Source organism: Vipera berus, assembly GCF_964194415.1.
Source record: "Vipera berus genome assembly, chromosome: 3".
Classification (NCBI taxonomy): domain Eukaryota; kingdom Metazoa; phylum Chordata; class Lepidosauria; order Squamata; family Viperidae; genus Vipera; species Vipera berus.
In genome coordinates, this window is record NC_138204.1 from 110,762,696 (window position 1) to 110,778,835 (window position 16,140).

Here is a 16,140-nt window from a genome sequence, read left to right on the forward strand (position 1 = left end):
ACTGAATATTGAAATTTGGAATTGTGTGCGTGTAAGTACCTAAATTATATAATTTAATCTATGAAGATATTTTTATTTTCTTTTTTTGGTCAATATTATTATATTCCCATCAGTATCAGAGCAAACTCAAAAGGAAAAAAAATATTCAGAGAAAATAAGGCAAAAGAAAACATGGGAATATCAATGTGATGTATTTTAACTTTTAATTTTCCCTGTAAACCGCCCTGAGTCCTACGGGAATAGGGCGGTATATAAATTTAAATATAAATAAATAAATACACAATTTCTATTTTAACATTTCTTTCAAATTCTTACCTCTAACTGCTTGATCAAACTTGCCTCTTGAGCCTTAAGTTTCTCTTTGAGCCTCTTCTTCTGTTCTTTTTTCAACCTATAAACAACAGATTTTTTTTTCCGTACTTCTTCTTTCAGAGCCCAGATTCGACTTTCAATGTCACTTTGATCAGATGTAGTTTCTAAAAAGATAAAACATATTATTTAGAAAATAATATTTTATATTGATAAGAGGTCTTGCCTTTTTCATTTCCAAAATTGAAGATTGGTGGAAAATTCCAAATATGTTACACTTAATGCTGTAATTACATGGCATTCAAGCCCCATCAATTCCAATGGAAAACCGAGACTCATTAAAAATAATTTAAAAATTATAAAAAAGGAAGTTGAAGCTCTAATACTTACCCGATTGGGTCATGGATAAAGACTCATCAGACCAACTATAAGATATATCCTGAGATTTTGTAGATGACAGTTGTTTACCTCCAGACTTCTGTGTTTGTTTGTTTGATTCTTGCTTCGATAGGGATGCACTGCTTTTGCAAGGAGACTGTATCAAGATGAAAAAGAGTAAATAAGGAATATATATTACACACACACACAGAGAGAGAGACACAAACCCCCCTCACACTAATTACAAGCATGGAAATAGAAATGTTTCACTTATTTGGAATCCTGTCTCTCTTAAGCAGGAGAGGCCAGCTAGTTAGGGAAATCTTGCTAATGGACAAAAAATGGCAAGGCCTCTGATGCCCTCTCAGATACCAAGCAAAGATTTCAAACAGATGCTTGCCTATACCACTAGAAGGAGACTTTCTGGATTTCTGGTTTTCCAAGATATCAGTTTAATCCTATTATGTCTAGGACCTAACATATATCTATTCTTTCTTTCTTTTAAAAATTGTACAGAATGGCAAGAATCAATTCCTGGAGAATCTTTTCTAAGGTTGGAAGCTGGAGTAGGTAATATATATCTGATATTTTCCACATTCTAATCATACGCTTGCAACTCCGAAGTGGAAAGAAATTCTCCTGTAGAATTGTTCCAAAATCAATATGGCCCCCCTTTTCTCCAGTACTCTTTTGATCAGGGGCACAATGGCTCAGCAGTTAAAAGATGCTGAGCTTGTAGACTTCCAGGCGGCAAGGCGTCGCCGGAGGCAGCCATTCTTAGGCTGTCAGCCCCGCGGCTCCGTAAAGCCGCCGAAAACAGCGCCGATCAGCTGTTTTGGCGGCTCGGAAGCCCCCTCCTCGGGAGAAGAGGAGGGGGTGAGCGGCCAGGTAGGGGTAGAGCTCTCCGGGGCCGCCAGAGCTAATAGTTTTGGCGGCTGAAGGATTGAGCCCCCCCAAAGCCTGGGTATGCTCCGGACTGCGGGGCGCCTCTGCTCCGGGTTTTTTGGAGCACAGCAGGGCGTCAGCAACCATCCCTGCCAGCAAGAGAGAACCAGGCAGAGCGACACAGGAGATCTAGGTGAAAGGGAATTTATGATCTTTAACTCAATAGACTTTGCGGAGTTTGAAAGTGAAAGTGCGTAGCAGGCAATAGTGGGTGAAAATGGCTACCAAATCCTCTAAAGCTCTTAGAAGCGCGGGGGCTTCTCCGGTGCAGCAGTTTTCGTTACAAGCTTTATTGCCCCCTCCTTCTGCATCTGTACCTGTACTTGCATCAACTTTTACAGTTAAAGATTTACAGAATGTGTTGCAAGAGGCTATGGAAAAGCAATTGGAACAATTAGTTGAGCTTATGGATAAGAAATTAACAGAAACAAGGGCAGACATCTTATCTGCATTTCAAGGCATGGCTATATGTATTGAGCGTTTGGACGAAAGAGTGGAAGATCTCAGCCAAAATAATATCAGATTAGATGTAAAAATGACAGAAACTGAAAATGTGGTGGAGAAAATTGATATTGATTTGACCTTGGTACAGTATCATGAGATGGAGTTTGCTGTGAGAATTAGAGGCTTAAAAGAGGATCTTAAAGAAAATTTGAAGAAAATAGTTTCTGAGGCTCTGGAAGGGGTGCTGGGGCGACCAGCAGATGAAATTATGGAAGATATAGACAAAATTTTCCGTGTTAATTTGTGGATTGCAAGACAAAGGAAACTACCCAGAGATGTGGTGGCTTACTTTACAAAGAGAGCGATTAGAAATGGGGTTATTCAAGCCTCTTACAATACTAAATTTGCAATTGCTGAGCAAGAAGTCTTGATTTTAAAAGAGATCCCTCCAAGAATCTTAAGGAGAAGGAAGGAATTTCCTTTTTTGGCGCAAGAATTAAGACGACGTGATATTAAGTTCAGATGGGAGATACCAGTGGGTATGGTGGTGACGTATGAAGGTATGAGACATCGTCTTACTACAGTGTTGCAGGCACGTGATTTTTATAGTAATGTTTTAAAAGCAGCCCCCATACCACTTTTGGAATCTACAAAGAAGAATGGTGAGGGAGAGTCTCAACGACGCAGAGAGAATTTACAAGGCGCTGAAGGAACAATGCAGATAGATGAGAAAGTTACAGGAGTGGATCAAATTTCAGTATCATCGGAGGAGGCCAGAAACCAGAGGATGACGCGCGCTGCTTCTAGACGAATGAGACGAGCCTGAAGATTTAGTTGTAGAACTGAAGGAGATAATAATGCAATAAGGGAAAGTTTCTGGATTTAAGGTTAACATACAAAAAACTTAAATGTTGTTTAAGAATATGATAGTATCATAAAAGGCTGTTTTAGAAGAGCTAACGAGATTTGAAATTGTTAAAAGGGTTAAATATTGGGGGATATATTTGTCACCCTTAAATGTAAAGTTATATAAAAATAATTATGTTTTGTAATACTTTATGTTGCTTTAATTTAAAAATAATTATGAAAAGTTAACTGGGTAGAATTGTAGTAGTGAAAATGAATGTCTTGCTGAAATTTTGAAGGTCATGATTTGTTATCTGGTTGGTATGTATATTTATTGTGTGATAAGAAGGTGGATAATGTGTCTAAGGTATATATTTTAAGACATGCTCTGTTGCGAGTTTGCAAATAGTATAGACACAAGTTAACTTGTAAGATGCCTATATGGGCAATAATGAAACACGCAATAGAAAATATAAACATCATGTGACTACATATAAGGAAATTTTAAGTTTGGAAAGGAATGTATGGCATTTGAAGTTGTATAATATCTTAAGAGAAGGAAAGATTGTATAAATTTGGTTTTAGTATGGAAAATTACAGGCCAGGTGGAAAGAAGATCAGAAAATTGGTTTTTTAATGACTGATTTAAATTTGGTAAAGTAAATTAGAGATCGTTTTGTCTGTAATTGTTTTTATTGGGCATTATTATTGACATTACTGTTGTGGATATTAAGCTGATGTTGAATTTAATTACGGCAGCAAGACTTTTAGTAGGGCAATATTGGAAGAACTGCCGACTATAGAAGAATGGACTGTAAAAGTCTCCAACCTGGTGGAAATGGCAAAGATCTCAGCGTACTTGAAAGGCTATTTGCAACAGAGATATACTGTGGAGTAAATATGGGACTAAAAAGTTTTATCCAGCATTTGAATAATTATTGATGTGATATTTATACTGCTTGTAGTTATTTTATAAGAGTTAAAGTGCGATAGATTTAATAGTTTATGGTTGTTTGCATAAGGTAGATTATGATTGTTTGTATTTTTATACCTTGTATCTAGCTCTGGGAAGTCAAGGAGGGGGGAGGGGGAAGGGCGGGGGAGGGCTGAGGAGTGGGAAGGGGGCTGGGAGGGGTTGTGTTTTGTTAAAAATAAAATGTATTGTAAAACTTTTCAATAAAAAAAAAGATGCTGAGCTTGTCAGTTGGGAGCTGACAGCCCCGGTTAGAGACCCAAGCACTGTGCAATGGGGTGAGCTCCCGTACCTTACCCAGCCCCTACCCACCTAGCAATTTGAAAGCATGCAAATGCGATTAGAACAACAGACACTGCTTTTGTGGGAAGGGTGAGAGTGTTCTGTGCACCTCTGACGTATAGCCATGCTGGCCACATGAACACAGAAAATGTCTTTGGATAATGCTGGCTCCCTCGGCCAAGAAACAGAGATGAGCACTGCGCTTTAGAGTTGGACACGGAAAGGGAAACACACAGGGAAACGTTTCCCTTTGATCTGAAAAGGACCTTGATGACATGTCCAGAAAAACTGATACATTCATTTAGTGACTGAAGATACACTAGCACTGAAAAAAGTGACTTATGACTGCTGCAGCATCTCCATGGACAAGTGATCAAAATTTATGTTTTGGCAAGCATTTATGACAGATTCACTGTCCCAGGATCGTGGGATTACCATCTGTAATCATTCCAGCTGGCTTCTGACAAGCAAAGTCTATGGGGGAAGTCAAATTCACTTAACAACCCCATGATTCATTTAATAACTGCAGTGATTCTCTTAACAATGTGGGAAAAACTAGTAAAATGCAGCATAATTGCCTTGCTTAGCAATGGAAATTTTGGGCTCAATTGTAGCCATAATTTGAGGACTATCTATAGTTTCATTTCATCTATACTTAAAAACAGCTATTTTTGACCTAGATCTAAGAAGACCTGAAGGAAACTGAAATGCAGAGAAATAAATAAAATGAAGGCAGTAAATATAAAATGATAAGAAAAGCATAGAGAAAAGGTACTGAATAGGTAAGGATCTTGGAAAGCGAAGAAAACGGAGGCGGGGGGGGAGGATAAAGAAAAGGTTTAGCTAAAGAGAAGGTTTGGAGTTTCATTTCTCCATGGGGAATGAAGGAGCAAATTGGGTACTGTAAGTCTTGGGTCTCTTTTAAGCATTCAGTTTTACCTGAACCTCAGTCCCAAGTTGGGCCCTGTCCCTACCCATTTTTCAAACCAGCCCTGGAATGCCACTTTGATACTTGAATAGTTTTATGTGATCCTTGAATAAGATTTTGAATATTAAGATGACTGAAAGTTATTATCCTTGGGATTCTCAATTTCACATTCAAGATTACTTCCATCTGCTTAGGAAGGTTTTCATGAGCAGTAAATCAACAGAATCTCAATTTCTCTCAAGGTCTCATTTAAAATTTGACCTCTGGCACTTTTATCCTAACAGTACTCAAAGTACTTCAAGTATGTAGTCCTGAAATCTAAAGTCAAACTATGGTAATAATTTTTTTTGTAAAAAAGCAGTAAGCAGTAAAATAGTATTATGCTTCTGACAGCAATAGCGCTAAGATTTATAAACCATTCCATATTGTTTTACAGTACTTTCTGAGTGGTTTACAAATGTCAGCAAAAGGCCCCCAACAATCTGGGTCTTCATTTTACTGACCTCGGAAGAATGGAAGGCTGAATCAACCCTGAGCCGCTCAGGATTGAGCTCCTGGCAGTGGGCAGAATCAGCCTGCAATACTGCATTCTAACCACTGCACCAGATGTATCAATCCTATTTTACTAATAAAAAAAAGGGCAAGAAACCTTTCCCAAAATATAAAAAAGTGCTAAAAGCTAGCTTTTCAGAGATGTTACGGGTACTTCTCAACTTACAACTATTTGTTTGACCGTGTTAAAAAAGTGACTTATGACCTGTCCTTACAACCAGTTGCAGCATCTCTACAGCCACTTGTTCATGATTCGAGCATTTGACAACTGACATGTATTTACGACAGTTTTAGTGTGGTCACCATTTACAACCTTCATAGGCAAAGTCAGATGCATTTTGTGACTGTATGATTTGCTTAATCACTTGGCATTGTGACTCATTTAACAGCATTGTCGCTTAATGATGGAAATGCTGGTGCCGAGTTTGGCCATAAGACAAAGACCACCTCTATGTCACTTCAACAGGGTTTAGAAGCTGAAAAAATAGTTTAGTGTGATCCTACCCACAAAATGTTGTCTATTCTGCTAGTGACAAAAGTCACCACCTTTTCATCCTTTTAGTCAGGTTTGTTGTTGTTGTTAGCTGCGAAGTCGTGTCCGACCCATCGCAACCCCATGGACAACACTCCTCCAGGCCTTCCTGTCCTCTACCATCTTCTGGAGTCCATTTAAGCTCACTCCTACTGCTTCAGTGACTCCATCCAGCCACCTCATTCTCTGTCGTCCCCTTCTTCTCTTGCCCTCAATCTTTCCCAGCATTAGGATCTTCTCCAGTGAGTCCTTCCTTCTTATTAGGTGGCCTTCTAAAGAGCAGTCAGGATTCATCTCCTCTAGGACTGACCAGTTTGATTGCTTTGCAGTCCAAGGGACTCACAGGAGTCTTCTCCAGCAGCATAGTTCAAAGGCCTCAATTCTTTGGCGCTCAGCCTTTCTTATGGTCCAACTTTCACTGCCATACATTGCAACTGGGAAGACCATAGCCTTGACTATACGCACTTTTGTTGGCAGGGTGATGTCTCTGCTTTTTAGTGTGCTGTCTAGATTTGCCATTGCTTTCCTCCCCAGGAACAAGTGTCTTTGAATTTCTTGGCTACAGTGCCCATCTGCGGTGACCTTGGAGCCCAGGAAAATAAAATCTGTCACTACCTCCATTTCTTCCCCATCTATTTTCCAGGAATTGAGAGGGCCAGATGCCATGATCTTGGTTTTCTTAATGTTAAGTTTCAACCCAACTTTTGCACTCTCCTTCTTCACCCACAAGAGGCTCTTTAGTTCTTCTTCACTTTCTGCCATTAGAGTGGTATCATCTGCATATCTTAGGTTGTTGATATTTCTCCCGGCAATCTTAATTCCAACTTTTTATTCATCTAGCCCTGCCTTTCTCATGATGTGCTCTGCATGTAAGTTAAATAGGCAGGGCGACAGTATACAGCCTTGCTGGACTCCTTTCCCAATTTTGAACCAATCATTGGTACCATATCCAGTTCTCACTGTTGCTTCTTGACCCGCATATAGGTTTCTCAAGAGACAAATAAGTTGGTCTAGTACTCCTATCTCTTTAAGAACTTGCCACAGTTTGTTATGATCCACACAATCAAAGGCTTTAGCATAGTCAATGAAGCAAAAGTAGATGTTTTCCTGGAACTCCCTAGCTTTCTCCATGATCCAGCATATGTTGGCAATTTGATCTCTAGTTCCTCTGCCTCTTCGAAATCCTGCCTGTACTTCTGGTAGTTTTCGATCCACATACTGCTGGAGTCTAGCTTGTAGGATTTTAAGCATAACTTTACTAGCATGTGAAATGAGTGCAATGGTGCCATAGTTTGAACATTCTTTGGCACTGCCTTTCTTTGGAATTGGAATGTAAACTGATCCTTTTCCAATCCTGTGGCCACTGTTGAGTTTTCCAAATTTGCTGGCAAATTTTGTGTAGCACTTTTACTGCATCGTCTTTTAAGATTTTGAATAGCTCAGCTGGAATATTGTCACCTCCACTAGCTTTGTTGTTGCTCAGTTTTTCTAAGGCCCACTTCACTTCACATTCTAGGATGTCTGGCTCGAGGTCAATGGCCACCTCACTGTGGTTATCAGGGACGTTAAGTTCATTCTTGTATAGTTCTTCTATGTAATTTTGCCACCTCTTCTTAATCTCTTCTGCCTGTTAGGTCCCTGCCATTTTGGTCCTTTATCATGCCCATTTTTGCATTAAACGTTCCCTTCATCTCTCCAATTTTCTTGAGATCTCTGGTTCTCCCTATTCTATTGTTTTCTTCTATTTCTTTGCACTGTTCATTTAAGAAGGCATTCTTATCTCTTCTAGCTATTCTCTGGAATTCTGCATTCAATTAGGCGTATCTTTCTTTTTTTCCCTTGCCTTTTGGTTCCCTCCTTTCCTCAGCTATTTGCAAAGCTTCCTCAGACAACCATTTTGCTTTCTTGCATTTCTTTTTCTTTGGGATGGTTTTGGTTGCTACCTCTTGTACAATGTTGTGAACGTCCGTCCATAGTTCGTCAGGCACTCTGTCTATCAGATCTAATTCCTTAAATCTATTTGTCACCTCTACTGTGTATTCAACAGGGATATGATTTAATTCATACCTGAGTGGCCTAGTGCTTTTCCCTACTTTCTTCAGTTTAAGCCTAAACTTTGCAATGAGAAGCTCATGGTCTGAGCCACAGTCAGCTCCTGGTCTTGTTTTTACTGACTGTATAGAGCTTCTCCATCTTTGGCTGCAAAACACATAGTCAATCTGATTTCTGTGTTGACCGTCTGGTGATGTCCATGTGTAGAGCCGTCTCTTGGGTTGTTGGAAAAGAGTGTTTGCTATGACCATCGTATGTTCTTGACAAAAGTCTATCAGCCTGTGCCCTGCTTCATTTTGTACTCCAAGGCCAAAAGTGGCTGTTATTCCGGTTATCTTTTGGCTTCCTACTTTAGCATTCCAATCCCCCATGATGATAAGGACATCATTTTTTGGTGTTAGTTCCATAGTCAGGTTTAGTACTGCATTAAAAAAAAATCACTTCATCTCCTTTATCCATCCAGTCTTTCAATAACACAGATTATGTCACCATGGTATTTGGAGATTAGGACCTTTCCTAATGAACAATTCAACAGAGAAAACTTCAGTTTAGCCCTCATTCAGTGAAGCTGAGAAGTAAACTATAAAAAGTGTGAACTGGGAGTGCATCTCTTCCACCTTTTAATAGTATTTTTTTTTACATTTTTAACAAAATTAACATGTTATATTACAATAAATACACACTGGACATTTTATCTGACTTATTAGTAATGTTAATATAATATTTAAATTAAGCCTTTAATTTAATTTCAAAGAATGGCAAATGGATCCTCAAATTCACTTACCGGTTTTCCAGGAGAAACAGCAGATTCCAGTTCTTGTGTATAAACTATTTCTTCAGTTAGTGTGTGATCTAGGCTTCCAGGCTCGCCTTGAATCTCAGAAACCTTTGATGGAGCAGACTCAACAACTAGATTGCTCAATTCTTCTGGGACAGAGCTTTCGCTATTTAGACGAGAACAAGGTGGCATTGAAGAGTCGTCTTCACTGGCTGTCTCTGAGAGAGAAAAATGGAAAAGGATCAACTCCTCAATTCCTAGCACTTCACTGACAGGCTTTTAAAAATATTTTAATACATGCTTACAGTCATATTAAAAATTAAATACTCCCCACTGAAGTTTTTGGCTTTTTAAACATATTTCAACATACAGTATTTTTTTATAATATTTTATTAGTTTTCTAAAGCAATATGGTGACTAGGTTAATCAATAGTTCAATAACATACATAAATCTTTAGTATAAATCTTAAGTTACAACAACAATTATTTCCTCTCTTTTTCTCTTAATATCTACTATCTCATATTAGGCAAATACAGTTCTTATTATTAACTAAGTAAAAACATCTTTGTAATATTTACAATTTTTAGCTTATACATATATTGTGTTTCCATTCAATCCTTAAATACAATCAATGTCCTGTTATTGCTTTTTCCCCAAGCTTTAATTTCTAATCAATATTCAAATTAACATTTGGTATTTATAATTTCCAAGCTTTAGGTAACCAAAGTTTCTCTTATCTCAACTTCTTCCTTTTTCCCTTTTCGTAACAAAATCTAATATTCCAAGTACTCATCTTATCTATTTGAATATAGTCTTGTTCTGTTTTCTAAAAGTTATCTATTTTCCATCATATTAAACAATCTAATTAATAATACAGTATCTCACCTAATAAATCAAAACCATTATATATACTGTCTGGGTTAACCAATAAATCAGTAATATACATAATTTTTTCATTTATGTCTAATTTTTAAAAGCTCAAATCCTCTCTTTTTCTGGTAATATTTATTATTGCATGATGGGCAAGCAGAATTCTTATTTTCAACTGATTTCCAAATATTTTATATTAGGTGACCAAAATTTCCCTTATTATTCAATTATAATGTAACTTTATTTTCTAAAAAATATTTATTTTCCACCATATTTAATCCTCTAATTACTAATATGAAATCCCCTCTAATAAATCAAAACCTTTATTTTCTTCTGCCTTATTCTGGCTTTCTTCCTTTGCCAACCAAACTTCCATGTCAGTTCTTTTGAGTCATCAAATAATCATCTATCTATCTATCTATCTATCTATCTATCTATCTATCTATCTATCTATCTATCTATCTATCATCTATCTATCTATCTATCTATCTATCTATCTATCTATCTATCTATCTATCTATCTATCTATCTATCTATTATTTGGAATAAGAATGACCATTTGGTTGCAGGTTTTTTGGAATAACTAGCCCAGGGGTAGACAAACTTGGCTCTTTTATGACTCGTGTACTTCAACTCCCAGAATTCCTGAGCCAGTATAGCTGGCTCAGGAATTCTGGGAGTTGAAATCCACAAGTCATAAAAGAGCCAAGGTTGTCTACCCCTGAACTAGCCCATTTGAATTTATTAGATTGCCTCCCGATTACTCCAATTTCCCACAATTGTCCTGATAGGTTTATCTTCCCTTCAATCTGTTCTTCCTTTCTCTCAAATTTCTTCTGATTTTTATAAAAAGTCTTTTCCATTTTCAGAATTGTCATTCCCTTTTCTGATTTTTCTGTTGGCTGGATCTGTTGGTCAATTGAGTCCTCTGTCTTAGTGTTTAGTTGTTCCACTTCTCCTGTTATTTTCTGCATTGTTAGTTCTTTGGTTATAGTCAAAATCTGGGTTTGCATATTTAAGCTGGCATCTTGTTCCTTTATGTTGCAGCTTATTTTGGCACAAGCTGAAAGAATGGTTTTGTGTATTGATTTCAACATGGAAAGGACCCATATTCTCTTGATAGTATGTTAAATTGAAGACTTTAGAATCAAACGTTAAAAATAGTTTTTTTGTTTTTTATAGCTAGGTATGGGACATCTATAGGTGGTCTTTATAGTAGAAATTGTTTGTCAAGTAAGAGTATATAATCCAAGGTATTCCATTATCTCATATAATAACCTATGCTTCTCATGTAAAGAAATAGGAAAGCAAGTCTCCACGTATACCTCTGAAAGTCAGTAAAAGTTTACCGTATTTTCCGGCGTATAAGATGACTTTTTAACCCATGAAAATCTTCTCAAAAGTTGGGGGGTCGTCTTATACGCCGGAAAAAAAACCAAATCAGTCGAGCGTCCCCGTTCTTCCAAAGCCAGGCCGCCCCGCGCAACCGAGCTATCTCCGGCGCGTCTCCGGGACACGGGTGGGCGGGAGCGTCGGGCGGCTCTCCCCACGCGAAGGCGGCGCTGCCCGTCGGCTCTTGGCCCGAGGGGAGGGCCTCGCGCCCGCCGGACTCTCCTGTCACCAGCACCGCTCTCCCCCCCGCGGGGATGCGCTTCCGCCGGGCGGTGCTGGCCGAGACGAGCCAGCAGGCAGCCGCCGTGAGTGCGGCGCTGAGGGGCAGCAGCAGGACGGCCCAGCGCCTGCAGGACGGCCAGCAGCCCCATGCGCAGCAGCAGCCGCCGGCTCAGCAACAGGTCCAAGCACAGGAGCCGCACCGCCAGGCTGCCCAGGAAAAGCAGCCACACCGAGAGGCTGCACGCCCAGTCCAGCTCCATGAGGGGCAGGGCGGGAAGCCGGCCGGGAAGAGGGACCGGGAGCCCGGGCCGAGCGTGCCTCGGCCGATGGTGAGAGGGAAGCGGCACATGAAAAAGAGGCTGCGGGCGGAGCTGCCCCGCCCTGCGCTGAATGGGAGAAGTTCAAGGCCTGGGGGGGAAGAAGGAGGGGCGCTGGCCGTGGTGGGGTGGCGGCTGCCCTCCGGCGCTGCCTGCCGCCCGGGAAACGCTGCGCCTCTGGGGCCGGCAGAAGCGCGGGAGCAGCGGGAGGGCCGGCGGGGCCAGTCGGGCCTTCGCCTCCTCTGTGACAGACAGGGAGGGCAGGGCATGTAAGTATTTTCCGGTGTATAAGACAAAAAACCTTGAAAAATTTCTTAAAAGTAGGGGGTCGTCTTATACGCCGGGTCGTCTTATGCGGCGGAAAATACGGTACATTCATAGTTCAAAGAGGCCAGATATGCTGCCCAGACGTTCCTTCTTTGTAGCTGAGTTTTTCATAGGTGGTAGTTGTCAAGGTTAAAGAAGTATTTTCTGGAGTCTGGGTTTCAAGCCAAGTCTCTTTTAAGCAATAACAACTTGCAATACCATACTTCGCCACCAGATGTCACTGATCCTGTTTAAAGCTTTTTAAGTCCGAAAGTTTTATGATAGTTTTTCAAGTCTTATTTGCTTTTTTAGATAAAAACAAACATCTGCAGTAATAGGAACACTTTTAGTCCCCAAATTTCAAAAGCATATACATCCAATTAGATTAAAATTGTTCTTATACTTGCTCTGTTTCCCCTGGGTGAGTAGTCGCCGCTTTTCTTAGAGGGTAGTGTAGAAATTCCCTTCCCTCTCTCCTCACAGGGGGAAAAATACTTTGTGAAGCTTTTACAGGAAAAAATACTTAAAAGTCTTAAAGAGAAGATCAGATCTCACCCAGTTTCATCCGTGTTGCTTTAAAAGTGCTTGGTGGTGATTCTGACTTTGGCTGTCAGCAGCTTAGTGACAAGCCACATTGCTATGGCCAGTCTTTCCCCCGCCGGAGGGCTTCCCCGGATCAAATGGAAGGGCCATCACCCTCCCATGATCAAGAAGGGGTCCCCTCCTTGCTTGCGCCCCTTACAGGGCAACTTTGGACCTTTTACAGGTCCCCCAGCAGGACGAAATCGGACACGAAAGACGGAGCTCGTCTTCCAGCATCCGTGCTGCTGCGATGGCAAACCGGAGGTCCAAAATACAGTATTTAATCTTAATTTCCACAATACTGATAAAGGGGATATAACAAATATAATCTACTGTTTACATCTGTAGTCCATACTATAAACAAACACTAAAGGAAATTTCACATCTGGAAAAAATTGATATAACCCTACATTTATCACTATTTCAAATACCTAAATTAGAGATGTGCAAATAATTAGAACATTGTTACAGAAGAATTGGGAAGAATCTGTCTTATTTAAACCTCAGATATTTAGTTTGATTTGCTGTTATTTTGCTGAAGCTTGTGTTTAGACTGAAAGAGCTCTCTGAGGCCTTCAAAAAGACTTCAGAAAGGTTAAAGAAGCCCATGAGATTAGGTAAGGATTTAAAAATATCTCCAAACAACTGGACATTAATCATTCCAAAAGATCATCTACCACCTGAGAAGATGTTAAAAAAGAAGAAAAAGACTTTACAACGGGTATACTTTTTCACACAATCAAGTAGCAAAATGTATTAAAAATTTTAGAGAAATACATTTCTATATTATTTTACCTATTATTCATCTCCTTTTAATATTGAAAAATTATTTCTCCTTTAAGTAGAATTGTTTTACACAAATACTAAGCCAAAACCAATCAGTTAAAAATTTGGAATACGTATGTTTGAATGCAGCTTTTGGACATAATCAGGTTCTGAATACATGAAAGCCATTTTCTGAAATGTAATCTAACCTTGCACTTGGACTTTTGTTGAACAAAATTACTTGGATAAGCCAAACCCTTTCCACATAATCAGCACATTTATAATAGCAAGATTTAGAGCAAGGGCCAAATCTGGTCTGCAATTTCTTTTTTGTACAGCCCACAGACTAAGAATAGATGGACAGATGGGCAGCAGATTGCTGGAACTAAGTCTCAGCTGAACTCCCATGATGAGGGGTGGGAACGGGGATGGAATGTCCCAGGCAGTGGCAGCAGCCTATCATTGGACCATGCTATCCAATGGCTGCTCTGCCCATGAAGGCAGAGGTAGGGCAAGGGAATCTGGCCCTTTAAAGAAAAAGTTTGCCAAGTTTTAATTAGAGCCCCAACAAGGTAAGTGTCATAGTTTCTACCTTTTTGATCAGATTTCTGATCTCCTGCTCCTTTTTTATTTGCTTTGGTTTTATGCAGCTCTTTTTCCCAAGCAGCTAGCGCTTGTTTTTCTATCTGACGTATCTCTGCTTCTTCTGCATCTAAACGTTGCTTCCACTGCAGCAGCTCCTCTGCGTGCTGACGCCGTTGCATCAGTTTTTGCTCTCGCTTGGTCAAGAACCTGATGAAGAAACAGGGGAAACTGTTCACTATTGTCCTGAGATATAAATATTTGAACTTCCATTATCCTATTCGGTAAAAGTATTTACTCGTATTTTACTCGTGCTGTGAATGTGAACCTGAATTCTTTTGTTAAAAACCTCAACTCTGAAGTAACACACACACGCTATAACCATAAACAAAGTTTTTAAACTGCCTCTCCTCTTCAAGAAAAAAAAAGATTTTTGTTCTATTTAGACTAACATTTAAGCAGCATCAACAGATAGCAGCATTAAGAAGAGCAAAATTCTGAAAAATAGTTCTAGGTCAATTTAGAAAGAAAGCTTCGAGGGGTTATCATTTAGCAATGGAGTTATTCATCCTCAAGACTGAATGCTTTTTAAACCACTGAACTGATTTTCATCCACCAACTGCAATACAATGCCTTCCACTGTTCCATGTGACTTAAGCAATAAAATAATTATTCTAAAATAGTAAATTATGAGCAAGTTATTAAAAATGCAAGTTAATGACTATATAATCAAGACCTACTGGCAAAACATAGTAAGTTAATATATTACAAATGAATACAACACATTTATAATAAATAAATAGTCTTTAAGAGTGAAGTGAAAAAAACCCAAAAGTATCTCCCTTTGGAATTTTAATTAATTTGAAACAGTATCCTATAACTTGCCATCAAAGAAAGGCACATTATGGAATGCTATGGTCTCTGACAACTGTAACAAACAGAGATTGCAAAACGAGAATTAAATGAATTTAAACACATACGTGTAAAGTAATGAATACTGAGATTTTCTACCAAACTTTCTGGATCACCTGATCCTAGGACTGACTAACCCTACATCATTATCCTTAACCTTCAAAGGACTGTCCAAAGAAGTCAGTTGGGGGCTAAAACCCTTATGAAGTAAAAGCGATGAATGGTCACTATCCATCTATATCCAACTTTAAATGAAACTACCAGTATAATCAGGTTATATGAGATTAAGATATAATCGAGTGTACTAGGCCTTGTTCTCCCTGTTAAAGTCACTATCTGCTACCTTATTTAGTATATCTAACAAGCTGCCCATTATGGTCATAAGTTGTGATGGTTGTAAAACAGATCATCATATGACTGGATTCATTTTATATCCTTTTTCAGTTGTAAAGTGAATGCTGTGCCTGGAAGAGCTGCGCTCTGTGTGGCACCTATCGGCAGCTTATTGGTGCCGATGGAGCCCGGCGGGGCCTGGAAGAGTCTAGAAGGCCCGGAGGAGCCGCACTCTGGAAGGGCGCGCTCTGGAAGGCCCCAACCAGTTGATGTTTGGGGGCCCATGGAGTTGCGGCTGGGAACAATGCCTGGAATGGTGGAGCGGCGGAGGAGTTGCGGCGGCGTCTGGAGCGGCTGGTGTGGAGGAGAGCTGGAGTGCTGTGGCTGCTCAGACTTGGAGATCTGCGGCCCAGTGGCGGAGTGTGGCCGGTCTGTGTCGCGGACGGTTAGGCGATACAGACTATTTCTATGTCGCTCATACCCTGGGAGACCGGTGGAATGGAATTTGCGGCCTAGCGGAAGATCAGCGGGGATTTTGGTTTCTTCCCCTGTTTGCCCACTTATTGCCTGTCCCTCTCCTCCCACGGAGAAGACCATTAGCAGCTGGGATTTTGCTACTTTATGGCCTATCAGGCTTTTTTCCTTGGATGAACAGCTGCCTAACTCTCTTGCCTGCCGTGCCCCCAAAGGATTCAGAGGGACCTGGGTATAAGCCACGGTGAGAGAGTGGCTTAGACTTACATCGGCTGTCCCCTAGAGGTGAGAGATCTATGGGGTATGCCCTACCCAGGGTGTGTGTTCCAGACCACCCCTGGGATCAGAGCTGCGACCATTGTGAG

General features: G+C 40.1%; 1 protein-coding gene across 1 annotated transcript in view; it reads right to left on the reverse strand.

Moving 5' to 3' along the window:
- The window catches only part of CEP350 (centrosomal protein 350), a 129,020-nt gene that overhangs the window by 19,175 nt on the left and 93,705 nt on the right, over positions 1-16,140 (reverse strand). The window contains exons 29-32 of the mRNA XM_081324167.1: positions 14,067-14,266; positions 9,026-9,237; positions 700-844; positions 316-476 (exon numbers count right to left, since the gene is read on the reverse strand). Coding sequence (XP_081180293.1) covers positions 316-476; positions 700-844; positions 9,026-9,237; positions 14,067-14,266 — 718 coding nt within the window. The remainder of the gene's footprint in view (positions 1-315; positions 477-699; positions 845-9,025; positions 9,238-14,066; positions 14,267-16,140) is intronic.